At 31.5% G+C, this 27,401-nt stretch overlaps 1 protein-coding gene across 1 annotated transcript in view; it reads right to left on the bottom strand.

The window, feature by feature from the left end:
- The window catches only part of stan (Protocadherin-like wing polarity protein stan), a 239,360-nt gene that overhangs the window by 140,710 nt on the left and 71,249 nt on the right, over window positions 1–27,401 (bottom strand). Inside the window, exons 4-7 of the mRNA XM_080176342.1 lie at window positions 24,595–24,725; window positions 24,013–24,127; window positions 4,688–4,814; window positions 1,205–1,298 (exon numbers count right to left, since the gene is read on the bottom strand). Coding sequence (XP_080032468.1) covers window positions 1,205–1,298; window positions 4,688–4,814; window positions 24,013–24,127; window positions 24,595–24,725 — 467 coding nt within the window. The remainder of the gene's footprint in view (window positions 1–1,204; window positions 1,299–4,687; window positions 4,815–24,012; window positions 24,128–24,594; window positions 24,726–27,401) is intronic.

Raw genomic sequence — 27,401 nt, 5'->3', positions numbered from 1 at the left:
CTTGTAGTAAATAGGAGTAGGTCCCCTAGGAAAAAATACTATTTCTACAAAAAAAAACTTCCGTTTAAACCTAAGATTAAACCTATAATCTCTCCCCTCCCTGAGAGACCTCTAGGGGCTTGGCCGCAAACATATGAAGCAAATCAACAAAACACTTGAAGAGTAGCATTGCTACCGGGAATATTTTTGGATAGCATTGTCCTTTTAACCTTTGTATTTATGAAATGTCAAGTTTTGGTTTGCATGCAAAATCTGAAATCAGATACCACACAACATTCTGGGACGCAGGGATAGGGCAAATAGATGAAGACGAAGAAAGTCGCTCAATGTGACGTCATAAAAATAAGTGATTATCCATTTTTTTTAGGGATTTCCTTTCCCACTCCTCGTCTGCTCATCCCTCATTTTTATGACGTCAGAATTTTTTTTGAGGGACTTGCTTCGTCTTCCGTTAAATTCATCTTTCCCAATTCAAATAACCTGTTTTTAAAACGCAAATGCCCCCTTCCCTTAGCATCTAGGAAAAGGAGGGGTAGTAAAATAGCCTAAAATCATCCAAACACCTAAAACTAAACATAAAACATCCCCAAACCATCCCGCGACCTACTTAAAGCTTCCCAAAAATGTAGAATTAATTCAATTCACTGGTCAGCGGACAAAAAAATACTAATTTTCATAACATGATCATAAAGCTTCTATTACAAATAATAAATATAGAATTTGCCAATCTCTGTTTCCCTGTAGAAATCACAGAAAAAAATATGCATATTTTTGCCAACAGGGACATTACAATATATTTTTGTGAAGGGAAGCTACTCTGCAGTTGTTGTGTTAGTCAGTTGGTTCAAAATTGAAATGGTATAGTCCAAATATCGAGAGGGATAAGAGGACAAATCATAAACTGATGCACATTTCCAATTAAAAAAAAGACTTCTGTAGATACAAATGATCATTAGAAAAGTTTAGATACTACAATAAATTAGTTCCCAAAGTTTTAAAGCCAACAAATGAGTGAACTTGTTTGTAAAGGAGCCAGTATCATTTACAGTCCTGGGTATAAACAGAAAGGTAAAAACTATAGAAATTTTAAATGGAATTGGTATTGGTATTTGAAGGTGTTAATTTAGATGGTCTATATATATATGTAAGTCAGTAACTAACGGATATTATTTATTCTATGAATACAAAAGAAAATGATAATTACCTTGTAGAAATAACTCCAGTTTTAGGATCAATTCTGAAGACATCAGGCTTGCTTGATTGTGACTCTATGCTATACAATAGCGCTCCGTTTTTGCCTGAAAAAAAATTAGATATGAAAAAATATTGCCAATTAAAATTGACAAAATTCGAAAAGACAATAACTAAATATTTGTCATTTGTAGAAATGTTAGTATCCCCAAAAAATAAAATAATATCTCTATACAAGGACAATTAAGTCTTTTAGTAACTCAGCAATATTTTTTTAAAAGAAAAGGCTGTAGTAAAAATTCACATTTAATTAATAGATTACTAAATATAAAGTTTAAGCTCCTAAATGCGTCGATAACAAGAACAGAAGGACAAACTGACATAACTAAATCAAGGAGTAGCTTCGCTATTAAAAGCATAAAAATGGTAGTTAAAGTGAAGCTTTTTATGCATTTTGTAAATCTTTTTTTACAGATAAGAATTCAATACAATTGACATTATACTAGTTTACATCAGGGAGTAAGGGAGGGGACAATGGGCAATTAATTCAATATAAGAGTTATCAAAGAAAGGGCATGAAATCCAGTTTAATCCAATAAATTTATAGGAAATTATAAAGGGATTGTTAATTGAATAATATATTTCCAATCACAACTTGTTTTTGATGAAATATATTGAGGTTTTTTGGTGTGATTTTTATATTACGAGATTATTGGACCCGGCCCCTTTTTATTCTGTTTATTTCCCTTGCCCCTTGCCCCCACCTCCCTTCTCCCCGTCTGCTACATTCCAAACTAACACAACGAGTGTTTATTTCCCTTGTCCCCACTTCCCTTATCCCTTCTCCCCGTCTGCAATATTCAAAACATACATAACGAGTAGCGGCATTTCATGCGCAAGTACCCAAACTCAGTCAGAAATTGCTAAAATCTTGCACATTCCCTTTAAGCCAGTACCCAAAGTCTGAGACTCCTATAAATTGAATATTCGATCCATTGTCCCCTCCCTTACTCCTTGAGTTTACATTCACTTCTGCATATGATCATATTAAATATTAAAGTAAAAGAATAGAGGGGTATGAAATTTTACCAATCAACGGACGCTTTTGACTTTTGAGTATATTGTTAATGTGGGGTGTGCAGGGGGGGGGGGGGCGTTAAAATATTCAGATGGCTTCGCGCATCACCCCTAATAGCAAAACCCAGTGCACGACAGTAAATGTCATAAAAAGATATATTTTTTCGTTATTTTCAACCATACCAAACCATGTTAGACATGACATTTTAGTTATCTATAGGTTCCAAATATCAGTGTACATTATATTACGCATAATTTTCATAATCATAAAATACACATGGATTTTAGATAAGATACATTTGCAGAAGGGATTATACACCGCAAATATTTAAAACGAATAAAGGAACAATAAAAAACATTTTCATAAACTGAAGAAAAATAATAGCATTCAAGTAAGGACAAATATTTTTATATATAAGTAATAGAATCTAACAACAAATCAAATTTTTAAAAAAGTAATATGAAATGTTATTTTAGAAGGTTTCCTTTCATAGGTAAAAATAGTTTTTCAATTCTGTCAATTAAAGGAAAGATATAGTAATCTTCAACAGGACAGTAGTGACCGACGGACAGACATGAGTTATAGAGAGTAGCTGCGCTTAAACTTGGGTTTCTGTCACTCTTCTTATACAGAGCTATAAGATGGGCAATTAGATTTTGAATATTTGACACAAAAGAAAAAAGTATTGAATGGCTTGCTTTTGATAGGATGGGGCCTAAACAGTATTTTTATATTGGGGTAAGTCTTCTTTCCCATCATAGATCAATACTGCATAACTATATAACCCAACCAGCTCCCCCCCCCCCTCAACAAAAATTTTTTTATACAAAAGCTGAGTTTCAAAGACAAAAAATTGTGGCGACCTCCCTCCTTTCCCCCTCAGAACAATCCTTAAACTTCCCTATCTCCTTAATACGCCCTTATTTCAATGGTCTGATTCTACCTTGATAGCATTCAAAACATAAACAGACACAACAGATGGTGTTTTTCAAAAGAATCAGAAAAAAATCTTCGAATTTTTATATTTAAAAATCTACCAAAAAAATGCACCAATAAAAAATTGTCATTTTATTGAGATTATAGCATAATAACAACATAACACTTATTAAACGAGTATTCGCTATTACGTTATGATTTTTTTGCTGTTTTAATCCAATTCTAAATGCAAATCCAAAGCCATTTTAAAAAGAATTAATCTAGATGTACAATATTACATTTCCATTTATGCTAATAATAGTGATTGCAATACTAGATTGTGTTTCTATATGTGTGCAGTATAAAAGACATAACATAGAAGGTTTGAAACCTTTAAAAACTACTTTCTACCTACATTTCAATGTTGTTAGCTTACTTTCATGGTGCTAATTATGAACATTATTGGGGTATAGTCCTTTCCACGACATCCCTCCATAAGGAGCGATTCTTCGTATTTTTCACAGTAGCTTTTCTCCTATTTCTAGCCCCTGCGGGGCCAATTACCTAACCCTGTGGGGCAATCACCTAACACAATATAACCTAACCTAACCTATAATAACCTATAAAAAGCCATTTTAAAAATACGAAGAATCGCTCCTTATGGAGGGATGTCGTGGAAAGGACTATACCCCATTATTGTCCTAGTTTACAAGGGAGGGGGGGGGGGCATTGGGCTGTTAATTACACTAGTCTCCAAAGTTTAATAATAATGTTTTGTTTATTCGTTGGGTTAACAAACAAATTTGGAGACTTTCATTTAATTTTGATTGGTTGAATCATTAACTTAAGTTTCCTAAAGTTTCAAACACAAATTGTAATCTACAGAAGCGGTAATTTTCTATATCATAATTGGGGATGCACATCAAAGTTTTAGCCATGGACATTTTAGCACATAAAACCATCATTAAACAATTTAATTTATGAAAAATCTCTTAATTTTGTTATGATTAATTATTTTCTTAATATGTATTGCATGCTATTTAGAATTAAGTTATTATTCATTTGTAATTTAATTTTAAATTGACATAATCTAATTGCAGACATAAGACAATGTTTGAACACTTGATGTAGTTGACAAAATTGTAACTTCTATAGATTAAAATTATTTATTCAAGAGTTTGAACACTTGATCTTTGAATCAATCAATAAAGATTTGTTTAAAGTAATCAATGTTTTTAAGTCAGGCCCCTCCCTCCCAAGAATATGACTAAAGTCCCTCAGCAGATTATGACATCATACGATAAATAACCAATGAGAGGCCAGCATAAATTTTACCATTGGTTACCAGTGTATACTGGCCTTTCATCGGCTATTCTATAGTATGACGTCATAATCTGTTGAGGGACTTTAATCATCTTTCCCTCCCAAACAATACTTATTAAAATAGTTTTAAAATATTACCTTTTTTGAGTGGCGGATTCTAAGAAAAAAATATAGTTATACCTGAATCCAAATCCGTAGCTCTGACCGTGGTAACAGTTGACCCAACAGCCACGGATTCCTTGACCTCGCTCCTGTATTCCGGCTCCTCGAACACCGGGGCATTGTCGTTGATATCCTCTACGTTCACCTGAAATAGTACATGCATGATACAGGATGATCTTTTGGGTGCTTTCCCTCCCACCAAATGCCTGTCGAGCACTCTACCCTCACTTTTCAGAAATAAATAAAAAATATAGGATGGGGTAGTTTTTCACTATAAGTACTCAAACCCAATTATAACCATATATTACCTGACCTAAAGTAAAAAAACAACAAAAGTAAAACTCCAACCCCTCTCTTTTTTCAGTTTGTTTCAAAATAAGGGTTCATTGCTTAACAAATGATTTTGAGGGAAAACGCCTATTTTGCAAAATTGCCATGAAAATTATGTATACAAGTAGCGCAAAAAATTTAAAATGTTTAAAATTCATATTTTTCTTTTGGAAGCCGATAAAAGATTAGAAAGTTAAAGTCAATTTCAATATTTTCTTTTTTTAGTTATAAAATTAATAATAAATAAGAATTACAATCAATTTATTATAACAAATTAATTTCAGTAATTTTTCCTAATCCAATTGATACAAAATAACAGCATGACATATCTATTTTAAACAAAGACTATAAGGTGAAAATTTTAGATACTTTATTATAGCTCCAATGAGGTAGTGTTACAAAAATTACTAGCAAATTGTCGTTTATTATTATAAAAACTGCCTTAAATTCCTTTTGGGAATTTAATCCTTCCTCTTCCATTCCAATTTTGAGTTTTAAAGAGTTAAAGTTTTCTTACAGTTTTCGGGTTTTTTTTCTAGAGGTGAATACTCTTGGGAAATTGGAGATACCTTACATACCCCCTTTAATAGTTATAAACCTACCCTAAACCTATAAGAAGCTTCATTGTAAAGAAAAAATTATCAGTTCAGTGGTTAGAGAGATCCTTTGCTCCAGAAAAAAACCTCATTACTTTATATTATAGGATATATACTATCGGCTAAGGGCAATGCCACTTTTTATTATAGTATTTTAAAATCCCTTTCCTAAGAAATTAGAGCCTTTTTCGATAATCATGCTTTATTATGGTAAACCTTTCCTTTTTTACTTACATCATGGACGTATTATAGATGATTATATAAAATCAATATTGCCTTATCATTCTAGTTTATTCAATAGTGAAATCTAAAAAGGGGTTATTTACTTATTGATTTATTGATACTATCTGTCATTTAACAGATTTTCAAAATATTTTCTTGGGTTTTAATACGGCTTTGAATTTTCGCTTTGTTTTGAATCGCAACAATTAATTAAGTTTTTAATTGTCATCCCCCCGATTTTTCAGTTTTCCTTACAACAGTTCTTTCTTTGCTTCAATACATTTGTTGTTTGTTATAGACAAAAACGATTTAATTCATTTTTTGAACAAATACTTTTTTTTAGGTAAAAAAAGGTTTTAAATGTGTCTTTTTAAGAAAAAATGGTAACAAAAGTCGGATCATGGAAAGAAAACGAAGTTGCCGGTTTTATCGTATTTTCACAGTAGCTTTTGAAGGGTTATTTTAGGTTAGGTTTGGTTAAGTAAATGTTAATGATTGCCCCGCAGGGCTAGAGCCCCCCGCAGGGGCTAGAAATCTGAGAAAGGCTACTGTGAAAAAACGACGAAACCGGAAACTTCGTTTTCTTTCCATGATCCCATAAGTCTTATAATCCCTTTATTTTATTTGTTGGTTTTAAATCTTTGAGTACTTTCTATTTAAAAATTTGACTGGTTGGTTCCTAGCTTGTAGTGTCAAAACTTTTCAACCAAAAAATTTATTCTATTGAATGGTTAATTTTGTAGGGGATGTATATCAATTTATTAACCTATTATTGCGCAATTTATGTACAAAAATGTCCCAGTCTAATTATTACGTGCTAAACTGTGTGTGAGAGTTGAAAAAATCTAGGAAGTAATCCTAACTTTTATAGGCATGCAATTTTCATTCTAATAATTGGAATTTGTAGGTCAGTAAAATATATTTTTAATGCCTAATAATTCTCAGGGACGCAAAGGATTTTTTTGTCGTGAGAAAGCGACTGCGGCAGCTGCGGCTTGTCTGCAGCCTCAAAGTGTTAATTTACTGGCAGTTTGGACTAAATTTCACCATCAGTCCCCTTTTTTTAGATAAAATCTGCAAATTTATATCCCCCAAAATAATAAAGTTTTCTCATTCGTTGGCTTAACAGCTTTGGGAACTTTTTATTAAAATTCAAGGTTGAGTGTCCACACATTTCAACCACTGATTGTAATCTACAGAAGTAATATTCTGTATCATCACTCGGGATGTACATCAATTCAATTTATCTGCCATTGCCTTATCCCTTTATATCTCTGAAACGTTTTCCTTTAGCTGCCGTGTATAATATTAGGTTCGCAGGATAAGAATTATTAAAGCCAGGACTAATATGCTTTTTATTTCTTCCACACACGAAATAATAACAGTAAAGGCAGCTAAATAAATGGTTAATAAAAAGCAAAAAACGATAGTACTAAAATTTTTTTTATATAAAGGTGTATAAAGAGAACAGCATATTTGCATATATGAGAATATTATACAAATATGCTTTGCTATTTTGCTAACTATAATTTTTGTTGCAACGTATTTATTCCTGTAAAGAAGTTAGGGTCAGTTTTTTAGCCCCGTTTGTCAAACATGGGCGTATTTCTCCGTTTTTGAAGGGGGGGGGGGGGTGGTACACGTTATCCTATTATTATAAGTAGTTAGGTACTTTTGTCTCAAGCTTAAGATTTCTGCAACTACTTAACAGATTGAGTCCTTTATTTAAGGGAAGCTTCACATAGGTCTGGGGCTGGATTTAGCCTATTTTAATTTTTATTAATATTAAGCACTGTGTTGGTTTTATGCTATTTTTCTATAAAAAGCATAAAAATGCTATTGGCCCTCTGTTTGTTTGAATAAAATTATAACTCACTTCAAAAAGAAATCTGTTTATAGCTTTTTTCATATATTAAATATACTTTTTCTACATTATTTTTGGACAAATTCATGCTTGTATTGGAACAAACTTTTTAGTAATAAAGACAAATTGTCGGGAAGTAAATGGTCAGAAATTCTTATTTAGAAAAATTATTTTGGCTAGACGATATTATTGGTTAATTTTCAAGTAAAAAAGAAACCATTACATTTTTGTAAATATTTTTAGAATTATTGCTTCGCCTCTAGATTCTAGAAAAGGGCAGGAGATGTCAAGAAAATTGCCTAAAACCACCTAAAATATTCACGAACCGATAAAGACAGCAATTTACGAGATCTTAAGCTACAGGAAAAAAGGAAACTTTACTACTCTATATTATAGGTTAGTTCACATTAAAAAATATTAAATAAACCAAATATTTTGAAAAAAAAATCCGGGAAACATAAAAAATCAGCTGACCTTGTCAAGATTTTGATTTTGAAAAAAAATCTACTAAAAAATCTAGGTCCGTATCTGAATTTACTGACACGATTTCTCATTATTTTTTACCTCACAAAAATAAATTGAAAATTTATTATTTTTTAACCTACAGGACGTTGGATAAATAGTATAAAAATCAATTTTAAAAGAAATAAAAGAAGTTATAAATTTATTCAAATAGTAAATTGTAAACTGTAACCATATTTTTTCGTCAAGTTATTTTTCATTAAATTTTCATAATTCTTATTCCAAACCCATGCTACTCAATGCACTGATCATGAACTCACTAGATTTTATTTTTGATGGTTAATGTCTTGACCTTTCCTATATTTTGGGCATAAAAATTAACAAAGAAAATATGCTATAGAAAATCTATTTTAAAAATTATATATAAATGATTTTTTAGCCTTACATACATAGGATACGATACACTGAACTATAAGAAAAATTAGAGTTGTAAATCTATTTTGTTTAGTGTCAACATTCAAAGATTAATAAAGGGACTAAAACCTGCGTTGTCCTAACTCTACAGGGCTACCCATCTAACCTAATAAAAACGAAAGTATGAAACAAACATAAATTTTAACTTTAATTTATTTCAAAATAAGAGTGGGGGTTTCTGTGCTTAAATAGGCTTGTTGATCTTCAACGTTTATGGACAAAATATTCCTTTTTTTCTTTCTTCATAATTTAGGTATAAAAACACTTATTTTGACATGAGCATAATGGATTGTTTGCTAATATGACCAATCAATTTCTTTAAGATGTTCTCAATGGTAAAGTGATATGTACATTTACTTAAGGTTTCTGAAGTCTTTTAATTATTGAAAATAACAGAAAAACATATGTGAAATCTAGACATAAATTTTTAATGTTATAAAGCAGTGAAAAAAAAGCTTTTTTCAAGCAGTTTTAACGTCTTTTTACAAGATTTGTTAAGTCACTTGACCTCTCATTCATTTGCCATTCAGAAAAGTTTAAATTAATGTTCACTCGATCCTTTCATTAAATACAAAATAAATAGCTTCGCCCTCTCTCCATAATGTAATGCTATCTACTCCCAAAATATTTAAAACCTACGTAGGACCGAAAAGAGGCTTCGTTAAATTGTAGAACCGAATTTCAAACATAAATGAAGCTCTTTTATATTAATTGTACCATGATAACGAATCTTTTAAGTATTTTAATGCGTTAAAAATCGATGAAAATCCATAGATTAAGAATCAATAAACCAACGTCGCATAATTTACATACACAAGCACACACACAAACACACCCACACGTGACAAACTCATATTTGCAAAGTCTGTCTTTGTGCCAATAAATTGGCAACATTTTATGAATATTAATACATTTATGCAGGGCTCGGCAGCCTGTCAAGCAAAACTCGACAAATCAAACACGGTTTGGTGCTCTAATAAACAAATCCTTAGCGGTCAAATATCAAAGCTAGGACAGATTTAGACATACAAAATATTTTTCAAATTTTTCCTACACGCGGCTGCCGAGCCAGGAATAAGGGCACAAGCGGTTTATTTGTTATTCATCGTAGCTCCTGTAATAAAAGCGGAATATTCAAGTACTTTGTACTTTGTAGAAATAGTACAGCTACGTATAATAATAGTATCTTTATGGTTGTATGTTCGTCTGTCTTTTGTCTCAGGATATACAAAGTAAAATGTAATCAAACAATAAATTTGGACATAAATAAGAAAAGGGTGTAAGATTATTTTTTCCCTTTTTCTTCCTTTCATTTTGCTTTAAATATTATTTGCAAGCTATTTGCTTTCCTAAATAAACACTTTAGATGTTTGTTTAAAGCAGGGCTCGGCAGCCACGCATAAGACAAAGATTTGTAACTGTTTTGGTCCTTTACAAAATTAATATCATTGGATTTTAACATTAGGAACAAGTTTAGATAGCCCTGTGATTTTTTAAGTTAAGAATGTAGATTTAACTGGGACTTGAAGGTGGTTTAACAGACGGCTGCCGAGCCCTGTTTAAATGTTTGTTTTAAGGGTACAAGGTTTGCAAATATATTTGTAACTTGTTGCCAAAAGTATATCTTACAATGTTTTAATTCGGGTTTAGCTTTAATTATTCTGTTTAGAATACATTTATCTATGTTAAAGATAGGGCATGAAAATAGCCTAATACCATCCAAAGACTTATATTTAAAAATAAATAGCATAAAACTACCATAAGGAAATATGTAAAATACTTTTTATTGTATAATAGGATTTTTGCTTTTATCAAAGGATATTGTTTAGGTCTACTGTTTTATTTAAAATTTTGCTTATGTTTATTCAGACAAATTTACAGCAAAAAAAGTATCCTAGACTGTTTGAATAACAAAGTTTAATTTTTATTTTAAATTACAAGCAGCAATCAAAAATAGAAGGGAAAAAACTATAAATAGCTGTTTGTCTATAAAATATTGTTAATAGTAAATGCTGCATTTTTGATGAATAACGGGCTATGCTTTGAATTAGCAATTGGGATATCCCAAACGAAAGATCAGAAATATAAGGGTTCGGGAATAGTTTAAAATTAGGAAGACAAAGGATATTGGACACAAGTATCCAAATTTTTCAAACCAATAATTCAAATTCTACAGAATTACGTTTATAATCAATGGGATTCATATTATCGTTCATTTTCTTATCCCTTAAAATCTCTGATTTGAAATCCAAGGTATTGTAATGACATAAAAATTCAACCAGGGTTTGTCGACTTTGTTATACTGATTGAAAAATAACGGCTGACATCACAACAATGGATGGATAGAGAATATTGCTAACATGGACATCCTTTATTTGTCAGTTCTTCTATCTATTAGAAGGAAAGGGGCTGGATGGGTAGTATCGTTATTTTAGCCAGCTACAAAATTAACTTTATCAAAATGCATGATAATCTGGTTTAAGATCCAAGTAATAATAATTCCATTCACATAATAGCCATTTTTATATCGAAATCAATAGAAAGTGTTATTATTCATGACAGACAGAATACATTTATTCCTGATTAAATGCATAGTGCATTACTGTAAATAAAAAAAAAGATGAATAAAAAATGCAACTTTGAACAATTATTCTTTTCCTTATTTAATTTTGCATTAAATTTTATTAATGGGCTTTCAAGTAACTGTAGGTGATAGGTTAGGTATTTAGTTGAATTGATATGAGATAATGCACTTCAAGGAAGGATGTTTTTTTGGACATAGGATAATAATTTTTTGTATCCATGTTCTCTTAATCGATGGCTTAATAGCTTTAGCTCCTTTATTGAAAATATATTTTCCGTAAAACTTTAATTTCGATTTAATTCCGCTATAATAAAACCGGTTCTAAGCCATAGTAAAAATTCACGAGGCATATTTTAAACAATTTTCAACGAAAAATAAAATTAAAATCATGATATCAACAAGCTTAAAAACAGAGATCATTTTATCTAACTATCCGCAGAAAACTGTCTATAGTACAATACAATGGAATGAATAACTTTTCCTCTACCCAAAATGGAGATCTAAATTGACAAGCATGTTCAATTGACTGACTTCAAACTTTAATCATCTAATTAGGTTTTTGCAATATTCAGATACATACTATAGTATATCTAGCTACATTCAATAGTTATGATACTATGGGTGATATTACATCCACATAGGGTTTCATAAGTAAATAATAAAAATCATTGATTGACAAACGGACAAAGTTAGTTATTTAACAGATGTTCATTTGTCATAAAAAAAGAGAGGGAAAATATGCTATAGTTCAAAGAAAAGCATGAAACTTTTAAAAAGAGGTTTTTTTTTGGAGCATGACCGCAAGTCCGACTGGCAAATAAATTATAAACTGAATATATATTGGTTCACGAAATATTCACCAAAAATTTCAGCTGTCTATCATAAACAGCACCCGAGAAAATCACATTTCCCCAATAGCGTTACGGACTGACTGAGAGACGGACAGACGAAGCGAATTATAGCGTAGATATTTTAAATTATGAGGTTAAACAAACTTTTAAAGCAGAGTTTCAAAATAATCCGAAATTACCCCCACTTTTTTGATCAAGTCATTTTTATCCATCCATGCCTAATAAACGTCTGTAGATGACACTTTTAAACATGCAAAACTGATTGATATAATCTGGTCCTAGGGTTGTTTAATATAGTAGAATCACAGAACTATTTTAGTCTTTGGTAACCAGTTTCATTTGTTATTATTTATAGACTTATTAACTTTTGAACCTTAATGCTATCCCAAGGCTATAAAAGGGTGTAGAAGCTTTTTAGCTGTTCTAATCATGTCATTTCATTAATGGAGTGAAACGATAGCTTTATCTTTTTAGTTGACTTCACTGCATAGACATGTCTTTGAAATATTGCTTTTAAAATGATATGACATGTCAAAAGCTTTTAAGATTGTTCAAAAATATTTAAATAATATTTTTTCTAAGAGAGAGGGGGGGGGGGTAATTACAAAACGTAATGGATATTGCTCGCGTAAACTATGCCCAATCATTTTTGTATGTATAAATTTGCGGCGTCATTGTAACCTCCCTCCCCCCCCCCTCCCAACCCCATAAAAAACTTTAGACACTGATTGATTCCCATGATTAAAAGAAGTGAAAACATCATCATATCTTCTAAATGCATAGCATCTCTACAATCTATTTAAATTATTTGCGTTATTTGACTAAGATTTTAGAGGATTTTTATTGATTTGAATTCAAAGATTTTTTATTATATAGAATAATCTATAATAAGACTTCTAGCTAATTTTTTTTTATATTTTCGTTCTTGTTTATTCTTTAATTTTATAAATACAATAATGACAATACACTATAAAAATTTATTCCCTCAATATATTAAAATTTCAGTATGTCTTCGAAACCGGTGGATTAGAACTGAAAAATCATATATAGCATCGAATTATAGACAAATTTCAACGAGTATAAAATGAAAATTTTAAAATTTGTACCAGTTTTAAGTATTAAATTATTCATTTTAATATCCGCGGAAAGCTTTCTATGATACGATGCAATAAATAACTATTAAATATTTAGGAAGAGAGTTTAATTTGATTGATTTGAGAAAATGTTATAAGCAAAAAGATATTAATCTTGAATTGATATAGCCATAGGTCCTAGATGACTGACTTAGTGTGCGGTCAATATAGCTTACAGTTATGATAAAATATTAGCTACAAAATAAAATAGAGCGCCTAATTATGAGATTAAAGCAAAAGATAGTTTGTGCTGTTGTAATAGTATGCTATTTGGGCAGGGAGGGAGGGGACAGTGGACTGTTTATTACAATTGTCCCCAAAGTTTTATAAGACCGTTTTCTTATTCAACAACTTTGAATATTGATTGGTTGTTTCATCAAGATGAGTGTTTAAACGTTTCAATTACTAAGTGTGATCTATTGATGGGGTAATTTTTTGTATCATCATCGGAGATGTACATCATTTTATTGTCGATTGTCTTCTTATCCCTTTAGATCCCTTGGTTTTGGTGACTTGGTACTGTAATTTTTTTTTAGCAGAATTAAAGACACGCCAATTGAATGTGCTTAAACGCACACACACCTACATAAAATACACACGCGCATTCCCACACACACAAATACAAACACACACACATAAACACACACACACACATGCACACATAATTTGAAATGTAAAAGTCTAAAATAAAAATCATGAATTGAAATTGGCTTTTTATCATTCTCTAAATCAATTTAAATTCAGCTTTCATCCCCTCGGAATGATGTTTATGGTGGAGTGAATTAAAAATGTACAAGGATGACAACATCCATAAGTATAATGAAGCCTAAAATCAATTTATCATGAGCAATGAATTTTAGAATTGGTTCTTTTTCTTAAAGTTATTTTTACATATTACATGTGATAGTAGCAAAGAAAATCATGTTTCCTTAGAGATTTTAAGAAACAGCACAATAAACGAAGAATTGTCGTACAGACCTAATTATATGAAACAAAAATAACCCCTATTGTAGGTTTGGAAAAGTTAAAACATTGCTAGTTTGTTACAACCAATCAATATTTAATTTAATTTAATTTAATTATAAAAAGATAGAATGAATTGTAGAAGGATAATGAACATTGAAATTGTACGCGTAGCTCCTCTATAGTTATAGTGGAAGTTTTAATCATTAGATTTGGTGCTTTTTTAGTGTCTGATGTTTACAAATTACCCTTTTTATCTTTAAAATAACTTATATGAGGGAAGTAGTTTTTTTTCTATTACTATTACTTACGGGAGGCCCTAACCCATAGGACTACCATGTACCCAATTTAATCTCTTAAAAGTTTACTTTGATTAACAATATAAATATTTTTAAGTATTCAATTTTATTAATGAAGAATCTTAAATCAAAGCAATAAAACGCCCTAATGTTAATTGATATAAAGCTACCATGTATATTACAGAATAAATGCATTAGATTAATATTAAAAATTAAATTAGATTGTTTACATTAAAGTGTTGCAACTGATTATAAAACCTTATAAAATCCGCCATAATTTTATGTACTTAATTAAAGGCAATCCTCAATTTAAAACTACTCAATAAATAAGAAACCTAATTTACTTTTAGCATTAAAAGTGCTTTCCCTCAAAGTGTTTGCTGAATACTAACCCCCCCCCCCCCTCCCATTCCATGTTTTAAAAATTAAAAATAAGGGGGCGTATTTTTTCCTATTCATAACCTCTGCGGAACTATCCAATACTCACTATAACCTAACCAAACCTGCACAAAAGTAGTAAAACAAGGATGACAACATCCATAAAAGCGAAGCACTGAAACGGTAGAGCAAACGGACATTGACACTTGTATAGTGTCAGAACTGAAAAATCAGAATATAAAAGTATCGAAAGAGTCGAAGCAAAATTGTAAGTAAATTTGTTGAAAAACTGCTTGATACAGGATAATGTTTATGGACATACTTACATTTTTCGGACTTGATTATAGAGTTGCTTCGCTTATACTATTGTTCTTTGTTGTCCCAGGAATTAATAGACCAAAAATTAGATCAAACGGATAATTAGATCACATAAAAATTTGTTGTTAAAAAAGTAGATAAAACAACATGTCTAAAATGGACGTACGGACATTCTGGTAATGATTATAGAGTTGCTACGCTTTCTAAATCGTACCTAACTACTACAGGAATCATCATGCAAAGTTTGAAATCGATAGGACAATTCTAACATGCCTAAATTAACGAATAAAGCTATCTATCTCGGACGGACGTACGGACCGACCCTAATTATAGAAAAGCTTCGCTTTTAAAAAACGATCACTACTCCACCCATATTTTCATTTAAATATAAGGGGGAGAGGTAGCAGTGCTCAACTGGCACTTTAAGAAAATAAGCCGAATTTTCAGTAATAAATCTAAATTACATGATTTCTTCATTATATATTTTGTAAATAAAGTTGGGAATTTGTAATCAATGAGCAAAATAGGACTATAAAATAATGCATTTTGTTACATTAATGATTTTGGTGATTCAGCAGAGTGTAAACTTTTAACTCTTATATAAAAGTAACAAGTTGTGTGTATGTCTGTAGCTTAAGTTCTCACTAACCGCTGAAATGTGGTTCTTATTTGCAGTAAGGCCTGACATAGGTTCAGGATAATAATATAATTATATAATCAGGTAATCAATCCTGAAAAAATACCAATACATCCCCCACACAAAAAACCTTTTTATCATTTGAAAAATTGAAAAGCACAATAAAAAGTTAAAGCTTAATTTTCTAAACTATCTATGTTAATTCCTTAAGAAATACCTATTAAGCAATATATCTTATATGTATATTTAGTACCATCAGGGCGTTCTACCGCAGTTTTTTAAGCACCAGCCGCGCCGCCTACTAAATTTTAGACAATCCAAAGGGAGTGGGGACAAAACACCTAATTTAAAAATGCCTAACTAAAAATACCTAACTAAAAACACCTAAGTTTAAAAATACCTAATGTTAAAAACACCTACGTTAAAAACACCTAATTTATAAATGCCTAATTTATAAATGCCTAAATTAAAAACGCCTAACTAAAAATGCCTAACTAAAAATACCTAATTTTAAAAATGTCTAATTTTAAAAACGCCTAATTTAAAAATACCTAATTCTAAACTATCTAAACGCCTAATTTAACAATGCCTAATTCTAAAATATCTATTTTTTTCACTAAAATACTTAAAATTTTTGTTAACAGTAATACAATTGGCTGAAGGATCTTGCTAGTCATTGAACCAATATGGTTCATCTTTACAATGAAGCTTCCCGTAGTTCATGGTTTATATCGCTTTTGGGGAGGTTACCAACACCTTCCAATGAGAAATCGCCCTTTCAAAAAAAAAAAACCCCTCCCCCCGTTTTTTTAAATTTCTTTAATCTTTCTTTATAAAACTAGAACTAAAATGGGGGATGGTCAGGTCAACTATCACCCCCCAAGAAAGCGACGCTACGGCTACTTAGGTTAGGGAAAAAACCAATAAAAATTCATTTTCTTTGTCCTCCAACCTTTGATTTTACTAATTAATTTATTTCTCATGAGTCATGTGAGTTGCCACAAACTAATCATAACATTTTATTTTTAAAAGCGAAGCTTTTCTATAATTAGGGTTGGTCCGTCCGTACGTCCGTCCAGTTTTCTGTTTCAAACTATATTTTGAAGTTTTGGAGGGGGGTCGTAACTCCCTCCCCCCCCCCAGACTTATTGAATTCCCCTCCGCACTGCAATTGCTCCTAGAGGACTCTAGGGGGCGTAGCCGCTGGTTTAATATATTCACCAACAGTTTTAAGATATGCTTAAAATTAGGTTTTTTTAAATTAGGTATTTTAAAATTAGGTATTTTTAAACTTAGGTATTTATAGTTAGGTGTTTATAAAATTAGGCATTTTTAAAATTAGGTGTTTTGTCACATTAGGCATTTTTAAAATTAGGTATTTTTAAATTAGACATTTTTAAATTAGGTATTTATAAATTAGGTGTTTTGTCACATTAGACATTTATAAAATTAGACATTTTTAAATTAGGTATTTTTAAATTAGGTGTTTTGTCCCCACTCCATCCAAAGTACAAGAAGTAAAAAATTGCATCTAAAATAGTTTTGCGCTATTTTTGGACAATCTACAGCCGTAGCCGCAAAATATGGCGACTGATCGCAGCTAAAACAAAAGTCACTTTGGCGGTGAAACCTTAGCGGCTGTAGATCCCTGATTATTATGCTATAAGCCACATATCCTAAATTCATATCTGATGTAAGGAAATTTTTGAAATTTTGATTGATGTATTAGGGCATGGAATGGGCAGATATTTTCTAAAAGCGAAGCTTTCATACATTTAGGTTGTATGCTTTCGTTTTGTTTGTTATTCGTTAATTCTTAAATAGAAAGTTTTTATGCCCGTCCCTTTGAATTCAAATTGAACATTATAGTATTACCCTTATGACATATTTTTTAATAGCAATGCCTATGACACCAGAGGGGCGAAGTGGTTAGTCTACATAATATCAATTTGATGAGCTACGCTTTCATGCATATGTTCTCATCCTTGTTAAAATCATGTTTACATAGATTCCAAATACCATTAAACATATGTATATGTAGAGGGAATAAATATTATCTCATTTTAAGATCTTAATAAAATACCATTAGATAATGATTTTATCAATAAATATATATGCTTAATATGCTTAAAGCCAAGATCTATATAAGATAATAATATAAAAGAAATTCGTTTATGAACTAAATGTCTTTAATATCTAATGAAATAATAAAACTTTGTATATATGTAACGCTGCTACTTTATTGTCGTTCGTTAGATTTGTCTACATAACAAAAAATAAAGCTAAAATTTGCTAGCAGACGAAATAGGCCCCAACCACTTGGGCCACGACGTTTTCTAGGTTATGCATCTATAATATACAATAACTATAGAAATAACTGTCCTAATTTTTAAAATGACACAGAAACAATCCAAATACTTTACAGAATTAAGTCATTAGAATGTTAGTCAGTCCTCTACAAATTTTGATGAAATTGCCTCCAAAGTTTTATGAAATTTGCGTTGACAGCTCACTTTGTTTGATATGCTCACGGAACAATTAACACACAATCAAATTTTCAACAAACCAGGGATCTCAAGAGATATCAAATGGGCGATAAATTGTTAAAAATCTCCAATGATGATAAACAAATTTACTTCTTCTGTATATAAAAATTGGTTTTTACCAATAAAAATTCAACGAAAGACCCAAAAATCTTTAAACTAATAAGATAACGTGGTTATAAAACTTTGGGTACCAGTGTAATTTACAGTCCAATGTAACATCCCTCTCCCTGCCTGCAACAAACAAAGACAGTTAAAATCAAGGTATATAATACAGATTTTCGCACTTTATATCAAAACGAGAACGATTAGATTCACTAGTAATGAGGCTTGTTAAAGAAACAAGCACAATATTAAACATGATTATTAAACATGCATTTATAATAAATAAACCAATATCAAAAAGCAGCGAAGAGATATTCAAACTGCCAACGTTATAAACTGTTTAAATATGGCCCATAGTCAAGGGAATCTACACAACAAAATTCGGAAGTCTATCTTACTTATGAGTTGATGTAATTTTTATGAAAATAGACAAATGAAAAATTATAACTTTTGTTTTAAAATCCTTGTCTCGAAGCCAAATTTCATTTGATATCGGTTGCTTCTCTTCATATGAGAGTTGGTGCTTACAAATTAAATGGAACAGTTTTTTTTAAAAAGAAAACGATAGTAAAACTTATGTCCAAAGCTATTGGAAATTAAATTTATAATGCAATAATAAAATGTATATAAAAAGACGTTAAGAAATTTTAAAAGTTTGTAGGTAAGCTAAATTACTTTTACGTTGTGACGTATGGACGTACGGGCACTAACTATAGAGTAGATACGTGACTGAAATTCAAGGCAACATTAACTTTAAAGATAACTTTCTTTATTATGGGGAAAAACATGGGTTGCTTATCATTATCAGTGATTTATTAACAAATTAATTTCAATAATAAAATATATATAGAAATTAATAAAAAAATGTTCTAAAATCTTTAAAAACTGATTTTGAAAAAGTATATAATAGAGTATTACAAGTATGAGAGGTGGGAAATGAAACATTTCAAAGGACTTTAGAAACAAATTTTTTTTAAAACAAAAAAACATCTTATAATGAAAATAAGTAAGGAATATTTGTTTGTATCTTTAGATTTTGAAAACTCTGAACTAATAGAGTTCTCTATTTTAAGCAAGAATAACATGGGATGTATGGTTTTTGGCTTTTATTTCTTTGATTTAAGTCTAAGGATGATTTTAGGCTATTTTTTCGCTTATAAAATTGTGTTGTGTAGTATAAGGAATCATCAAACAAAATCAACTTCTTATAAATAAACGAACTGATATCATCATGTAACGTTTTTAATATTTTTAGATAGCTTTTTAAAAAAATTAAAACGTACGGTTCTTTTATTGTAATAAAATGTTGCCTACATGCAATGTTAAAAGTCTTTTCTTCTCAGAAGATAATTGCTAAAATGCTTCCATTTAAACAGGTTTTTTTTCATAAAATCTTATTACAAAGTATATTATTGCAAGATTATTGCTGGAATTATGAATGTATAAGAAAATATGTGAAAGTTTAAAATTTAAAAATTTTCATTTCAAAGAAATGTTTTGCTTCTAAATAAAAGAAAGTACGGACTGACGACATAAAATTTAGTCATTGAGAAGCTTTGCAACTAAAAATTTTCATATCCAAATAAACAAAGCTTTTTTTATAATTTTCTGCAGTAGTATTTTAAGATTCATTTTTGAGAAAACCTTAAGTGAGTTTATATCTCGTCTGCTAATCTAAATTGAGTACCACAGCAAAAAGTGTCTAACTCTGACGTTTTTGGCCCCCTTTTTTGCTCGGCTGTTGTTAGCTTTCTATAATGTGCAGTTATACTAACTCTGTACAAAAGCAGGGATCTTAAGGGATAAGACAAAGGATGATAAGTTGATGTACATCTCCAATGATGATAAACAAAATTAGCCCTTCTGTAGAAAAAAATATTGGTTGAAAAAATAGGAGATTTCTAGTTGGGATCTAACCAATTACAATGCAATTAAAGTACCCAAAGTTATAGAGACAAAGAATAAGATAACGGAAATATAAAACTATGGGAACTATTGTAATTTACAGGCCATTGTCCCCTTCCTCCCTGACTAAAGGTGTTTGGGGGTTTAGGAGATTTACTTTACAGATAACCATGGATCTTAAGGATCAGACAATGGAAGAAAAATTTTAATTAACAAAATCATCCCTTCTGTATTGAAATGTTTGGTGAAAAGGTTTAGTCACTGCTAGTTTATAAAACTTCGGGGACCAGTATATTTACTGACCGTGGTCCCCACCTTCCTTGGTAAAAAAAAGAATATTTACACACTTCTTTTATTTAAATGGCGTTGATAAAAATCAAAGTTACATTTAAAGATATTGAATAAAATCATAATCAAAGAAATCTGATTAAAACAATAATTATAAAAGAAGGTGTATCAACTTTTTTTTTATAGCTAGCCGGTTCTTTTAGTAAGTAGTAGATGTAAAATTTTTCATAGAATTCAGATATGCAATCGGTTTTTTTTTGTAAACCTCTTATTTTTTAAGTAATTTAAGTTTTTTTAAAAAATAATTAAGTCGGTTTTAGGGTACTAAAACGCAACAAAATAAAAGAAGAAAATGGCCAGTAAGAACAAAAATAGTAAGATCTTTAATTTGACACCTTACTTTTAAAATTCTGTTGAGTAATTATTGAAAAAATCTATTTTTTTAACCTCGGTTTAATAAAAACTTTAGACCTAAATATTTTCTCAAACAGACATAAAAAACATGGGTTCATATATACCTTTAGAATCAGAAAAATATTACGAATCCATTGTAAGCAAAATTGAAAAAAAGTAAAAAAAGTAAAAAATTAAAAAATGGCCAATTGTATTTTTTGTTCTGGCAACACTATCGTCTTCCCTTTTTTACCCCATCTTTACCCCCTCTATACCCCCTTCCCATTTTTATACTCAATTCAAAAGTTAAGACGTTGCCTGTACAATATAATATGATATTTTCATATAATTCCTTTTATTGTAGTTTATATACTATATTGTAAACTTTTTTTTCAATTTTGCTCACAATGGATTCGTAATATTTTTCTGATTCTAAAGGTATATATGAACCCATATTTTTTTACTTGTGAAATGATAAAATTGAGTTCAAAGTTTTTATTCTCGTGGGTTTAAAAAAATCGATTTTTCAATAATTACCTGACAGAATTGAAAAAGTAAGGTGTCAAATTAAAGATCTTACTATTTTTGTTCATAATGGCCATTTTCTTTTTTTTTTGTTGCATTTTAGTACCTTAAAATCGACTTAATTTTTTTAAAAAAAACTTAAATTACTTAAAAAATAAGAGGTCTACAAAAAAAAACGATTGCATATCTGAATTCTATGAAAAATTTTACATCTACTACTTACTAAAAGGACCGGCTAGCTATAAAAAAAAAGTTGATACAACTTCTTTAATGCATAAGATAAATACATATGAAATAATTCAGAGCTCAGGTTGAACTACATCTGGCCCAATTTGATTTAAACACTCTTAATGTGGTCATTTATGCAATGTAGCTACATTTCATTCAGAAGCTTTTTTAACCTTTAAACAAGCTAAGGCTACTTTTAGGGGTAAAATTAACCCGTTCCCCCTAAAAATATTACTATACCATAAAAAATTATTGTTCAAAACATGTCATCTTGGATGATAAATAGATGTACATCCCCAATTATGATAAATAAAAAATTTGCCCTTCAGTACATCAAAACTATCCATTTAAAAGTTTGGTGATTTATATAGGGGTTAAATTTAGAGGCTTACTTCCAGTTGGCAAGACCTGTTCAAAAATAGCTTAAACTTGCAGTTTTTTAGTCACGCTAATGTTAGTTAATAGATGGATGCATTTTAGATCAAAACTAATCAATACCAACATAAAAATATATGAAACATTTTTCATTCATTTTTTCCACCTTAAACAAACCAGTTCTAAACCATCGACCAAAGAAAAATAATAATTTTTTAAGAACATGTTTGAATTATTTTACGCATTGTCCTTAACTAAAGAAAATAAACATTAATGTAATCAAAATCAGAGTATCTGAGTTTTATATTCATTTTTTTTAAATTTTGATGATAACCTTTTTAGTAATTTCGATTACTTAGACTAATTTGCATTCTATAAAAGTTGTCTAATCATAGCTGACGTAATTACGTCATGACAATGTTTTTCAAGAGTTAGGCTCAATTTGTAAAATTTTGCTTATTGTTTTTATTATTTATTGGCTATTTTTATAGTTTTTCATACTTGGAGAGGAAGCTACTTAGATTTATTCAAAAGGATTTGTTATATTAGATTACTTTACTTGGAGTGAGTTTGGTGTACTTACATTGTATCAAAAAACACCATATAGTTATAATAGCACAAACTTGCGAATCATTTTACAATTCCCTTTGTCTGACCGTCAGTCAGTCCGTATCGATATAAGAGAAATGTGGTTTTCTCGGCTGGTAGTGAAGATAGACAAATGAAATTTTCAGTGAAGATTCCCATAACATATGCGCATCTAGTCCATGCATTGTTTTGCTCGGCTGCCTGTCGGTCATGTTTCAAAAGATGTAAAGGTTTCGGGATTTTCTTGTTTTTGCTTGTTGTCTCTCTTTCTTTTCTTGTTATGACAACTAAACATCTGATATACATATATCTTACTTTGTGTGTTTGTACATTCCTGTTTTTTTGTGCTTCGCTACTTTTGGATGCTGTCATCCTTGTTTCGAAAATCCACCTTTATGCGGTTGTAAATATATGCGGAAGTGAATCCACACCTAGTGAGTATAATATCAAACAGATATGGATATTATGATTTCAGAGATTCATAATCATTCACTTTAGGAATGCATACTATTTAAATGGCATCCTGTTACTTTTAGTAAAATTTTTATGGGTTAACATTAGTTTGCACCAATAAAATGGCCTTAAACATGCTCAAGAAAAATACCAAGCATTTCTGACAATTAAAGACTGATCAGTCAGGCGATTTATGAGATATTAACGGGGATACATCTACTAAATAGACCAAAACATAGGTTTTTTTCTATAAATTTTAGCGTACATCTTCTCCTATTAAACTTTTAGTAAAATGTTTGTAAGGCAACAATTTCTGTTTCAAGCTGCATAAATTGTAGATGGGCAAATTGCATAAAGGAATACATATGTCCGGAGTTGTATCATAAAACAACAAAATAAAATTTATTTAGCAAAATCAAACGATTGCTAAGAATTTTCCTGATTCGAATTTTAACTTTTAAGAATAAGGACATGACTTTATATGATAAACAGGCTATAGAAAAAGCCTAAAACCCGCCCTAAAGCAAAACGAAACTTTCCTGAAAATTATTAAGCCAATGGCTCTGCCGTTTAATAGATCTTTCAGGACATACACACTCTTATGGTAAAAGTTATTTCTTACATCGTTTAAAAAAACAGCTTTCCGCGGACATAAAATGTACAATTAAAAGATTAATAAATGATTTTAATCTTATGATTGTACATTTTTATATTCGTAGAAAGCTGGATATAACACGATGCTAGACATAGATTTTTCGTATGGATGAGAACCGGTTCCTATCCACTGGATTCGAATGAATACGAAAAGAAAGTTAAAAAATGAGCCTACCTGAACAGTGGCCGTTGCGGAAATCTGCGGTTCTCCCGCAAGTGCGGCCACTATCCGCAGATAATGAACGTCCATGAACTCTCTGTCCAACATAGTGAGGGTGGTAATAGTTCCTATTGTCGATAAACAATTATTCAAGTATTAGAATAGCATTAAACCTGTAAAACCTAGAGATATAATGGATAAAGATAAATTGGGGTTCATAATAAAATTACACTAACGTAGATTTAAAGTGATAGATTGAAAAGTTTGTTTATAACAACCTAGCAATATTCATCAAAAGTTCCCAAAGTAACTGACATTTACTGTCACAAAGAGGGAGGGGACTATTGGCTGTTACACTAGTCCCCAAAGTTTTATTCATTGGCCCAAAAGTTTGAGGACTTTCATTGAACTTTGGTTGGTTCCTTAAGTTGAAAGTCCATACGTTTCAACCACTAACTGTAATCTCCACTGGGGATGTATAACAGTCTATAGGCGTCTTATCCCTTTAGATCCCAATTTTACTGTATTTTGAATTCAATGACAATTTGTTCATATTTTATGTTTATGCTATTCTAAAAATGATAATTGTATATTCCTGTGGCAGCATCAATGCTGAACATATCCTGTGACCTACTGTCCAGTAGTGAGGTCAGACTGTACTCAATAGCATGACCGTCAGGGCTTGTGGCGGGCACAGTAGTCACCAAATGATTCTTCTTCCCTTCCTCCTACAAAAAAAAATACTTATATCATTAATTCTTTTTATTATACTAGCGGCTGCGCCCCTAGCATCTATTCTCTCATGGGGGTAAGCCAGAAGCCGAAAATAAACTGAACCATCCAATAGCTTAAATGTAAAAAATAAAATAGCCTAAAACCATCTCAGGACCTATTTCAAGCTTCCATAAAAAGGAAAACTCAATCAGTTTAGAGATTGCTGAAATCTTATGCCTTAGTCAAAAAGAGTTTATTTTATTTATATTTGGAAGAAATTATAACAAAACATTATTTGCTAAAAATTTCAAAATTGATCTCAATATTATAGATTACCTAATATTTTTTAAAAAGACTTAAACAATCTTTTTTTAACCCTTAACAGTCGGGCCCCTTGCCGCACCTTAATCAGTCGGGGGGGGGGGCGTTCAACGCCCCCCCTCATTATCTCAGTTCCTATTAGAGCTAGAGGGCTAAATTTTTTCGTGCAAGTCCCCTGTGTTATGGTGAATTTCCGACCTTAAGTAAGTCAAGGTCAATTTCCGCTTCCTTCACCCTTTTATTTAACAACCTTTGTTTTTAGGTCCTTTTTTACTTAAAAATTTCAAACGGCTGTAATTTTTTATTTTTAAAGCTAGAAGAAAATTTTTTTTGCAGAAAATGTTTATTTTATTTAAATTTTATATTTGAAATATCAAAACATAAGTTTCAGCGGCCGCAGCTGTACTTGGCAGCTGCCAGCCGCCGCAGTCGGCGGTCGGCGGGAAAACGGCGGCGGATCTTTATGAAATTTTAATACATTATGTAGACATGTAAGAAAAGCTTAAGTTTAAAATTTGAAGTCTCTAAGTCAAAAATTGCGGCCACAGGAGCATTTTAAAGATTTCTGGAGACCTGGAGGATCAGGACCTGCAGGATCATACCTGGAACCTGAAATTGACTTGAACACCTGTATTTAATATGAGGATGTACTACTAGAGGATATTTTAGTATTTTGGTAAGATAAAATGCTTTGTTTAAATCAAAAACAAATTTTTGTTCTTTACCTGGATGACCCTGCCAGGTTTGCTGGCATCCTGTGCCCGCCAGGATGGAGATATTCAAAAAATTCCAACTCTCAGTTATGTGTCATACCCATACTTAAAAAGTCAAGCAGTTTGGGCTCTTTATCTTTCACACACAGAAAATGAGATAGAAAAAACCGGATGGGGGGGGCGTTCAACGCCCCCCCCCCCCCGACCGTTAAGGGTTAAATGCTGTGTAATAGACAGACACACATCTTAGTAATTCAAATATTAACAATCCAATTACATTCAAATATAATAAGGTCAAAATTGTATTGTATTATAATATCAAATATTCATAATTTATGATAAATATTGATTTTTGTCCGTTTCCCCCAAAATTTTATTTCATTTTACTGATTGTTTTTTTTACAATATGCAATAAAAATATTTGATATTTGAATAATTGAAAATATATTTTGTTCAATAATAATACCAATATATAAATGTATCAGTCTAAACAAAATTTAAGTAAATTTGTTGCAAAACTGCTTAAATACAGGATACTATTTAGGAGATGCTTGATTATAGAGATGCTTCGCTTATAACATTGTACCTTGTTGTAATAGTGTGGTATCCGCCGAGGATAAATGGCAGACACCGGAGTTCAATTAGATTACGGCAGTGTGACAGACGTGGACACCTTACTATAGAGAAGCTACGCTTCTCTAGCTTTCACTAGATAATGATCAACATCTATTTTCAGTTGTCACTTTATTGAAGGGTTAAGAGATACTGGAGCTATATACAACAAACAATAATTACATGGATAGGAATAAATAATCATAACATAAAAGCATAAATAATACATATACAATGGTCAGTTTGGGCAATAATGATTCCCCCATCCCTGGAAAGGGTGGGGGAGAATTAAGAATACAGTTAACCATAATAAACATGACAGATTCAATCATTAATTCTAAGCGTAGGGAGGGGGTCACTAGACCCCTTCCCCAGGACTCGGGGGAGGGCCATTGACCCTCCACCGAACCCCAGATCAGGGGTGCCATAGACATGGCTCACGGTTGCCGAATACCACAACTCTCCCCTCGGAAGGCTGGGAGGTGGTTTCCCTACCAGACTTCCGACAGTGGTTGAGGCCTTCGGCCCGCTCCTTAGGGCTAAAATATATACAAACGATAATGATTCAATGGAATCCTAGTGGTGAGTATCTTCTTAGGGTTGATGGGCTCCCAATGTGGGATAGAAGGCAGAGGCTGACTTGGGTTGGATACGTTGGTCAGCGCCGGCAGGTATCAGGTTTGCTGGTGGCACAGTTGTTGCTGGAACGGTCAGCAGTGGGGCCTGCTGGTTGTTGTTGGCAGCGGCTGGGGCACTGGCTGCCAGGTTGATTGTCTGAGCAGCGGCCTGTCCTCCTGAGGGGCCGCGGGGTCTGCCAGAGGGCGGTCCTGGCCTACCTGGGCGGTCATGCCCGCTGTCAGTTGATTTCATAGACACCATTTCCTCGGCTGCTTCCCTGCCGATGGGAATGGCATCCCAGTCCACTGAAAAGTCCCGGGACTTGGCATGGTTGAGCCTGGCTCTAGCCAGCGCTTTCCTATATAAAGCTGGATGGTACAGGAACACTTGTGATATCGCATTCAGGGCTGCCCGGACTCCTCCCTG

The sequence above is a fragment of the Acartia tonsa genome, chromosome 11, assembly GCF_053477335.1.
Source record: "Acartia tonsa isolate MP-2025a chromosome 11, ASM5347733v1, whole genome shotgun sequence".
In the NCBI taxonomy this organism is placed as follows: domain Eukaryota; kingdom Metazoa; phylum Arthropoda; class Copepoda; order Calanoida; family Acartiidae; genus Acartia; species Acartia tonsa.
This window is presented reverse-complemented; position numbering and strand designations above follow the sequence as displayed.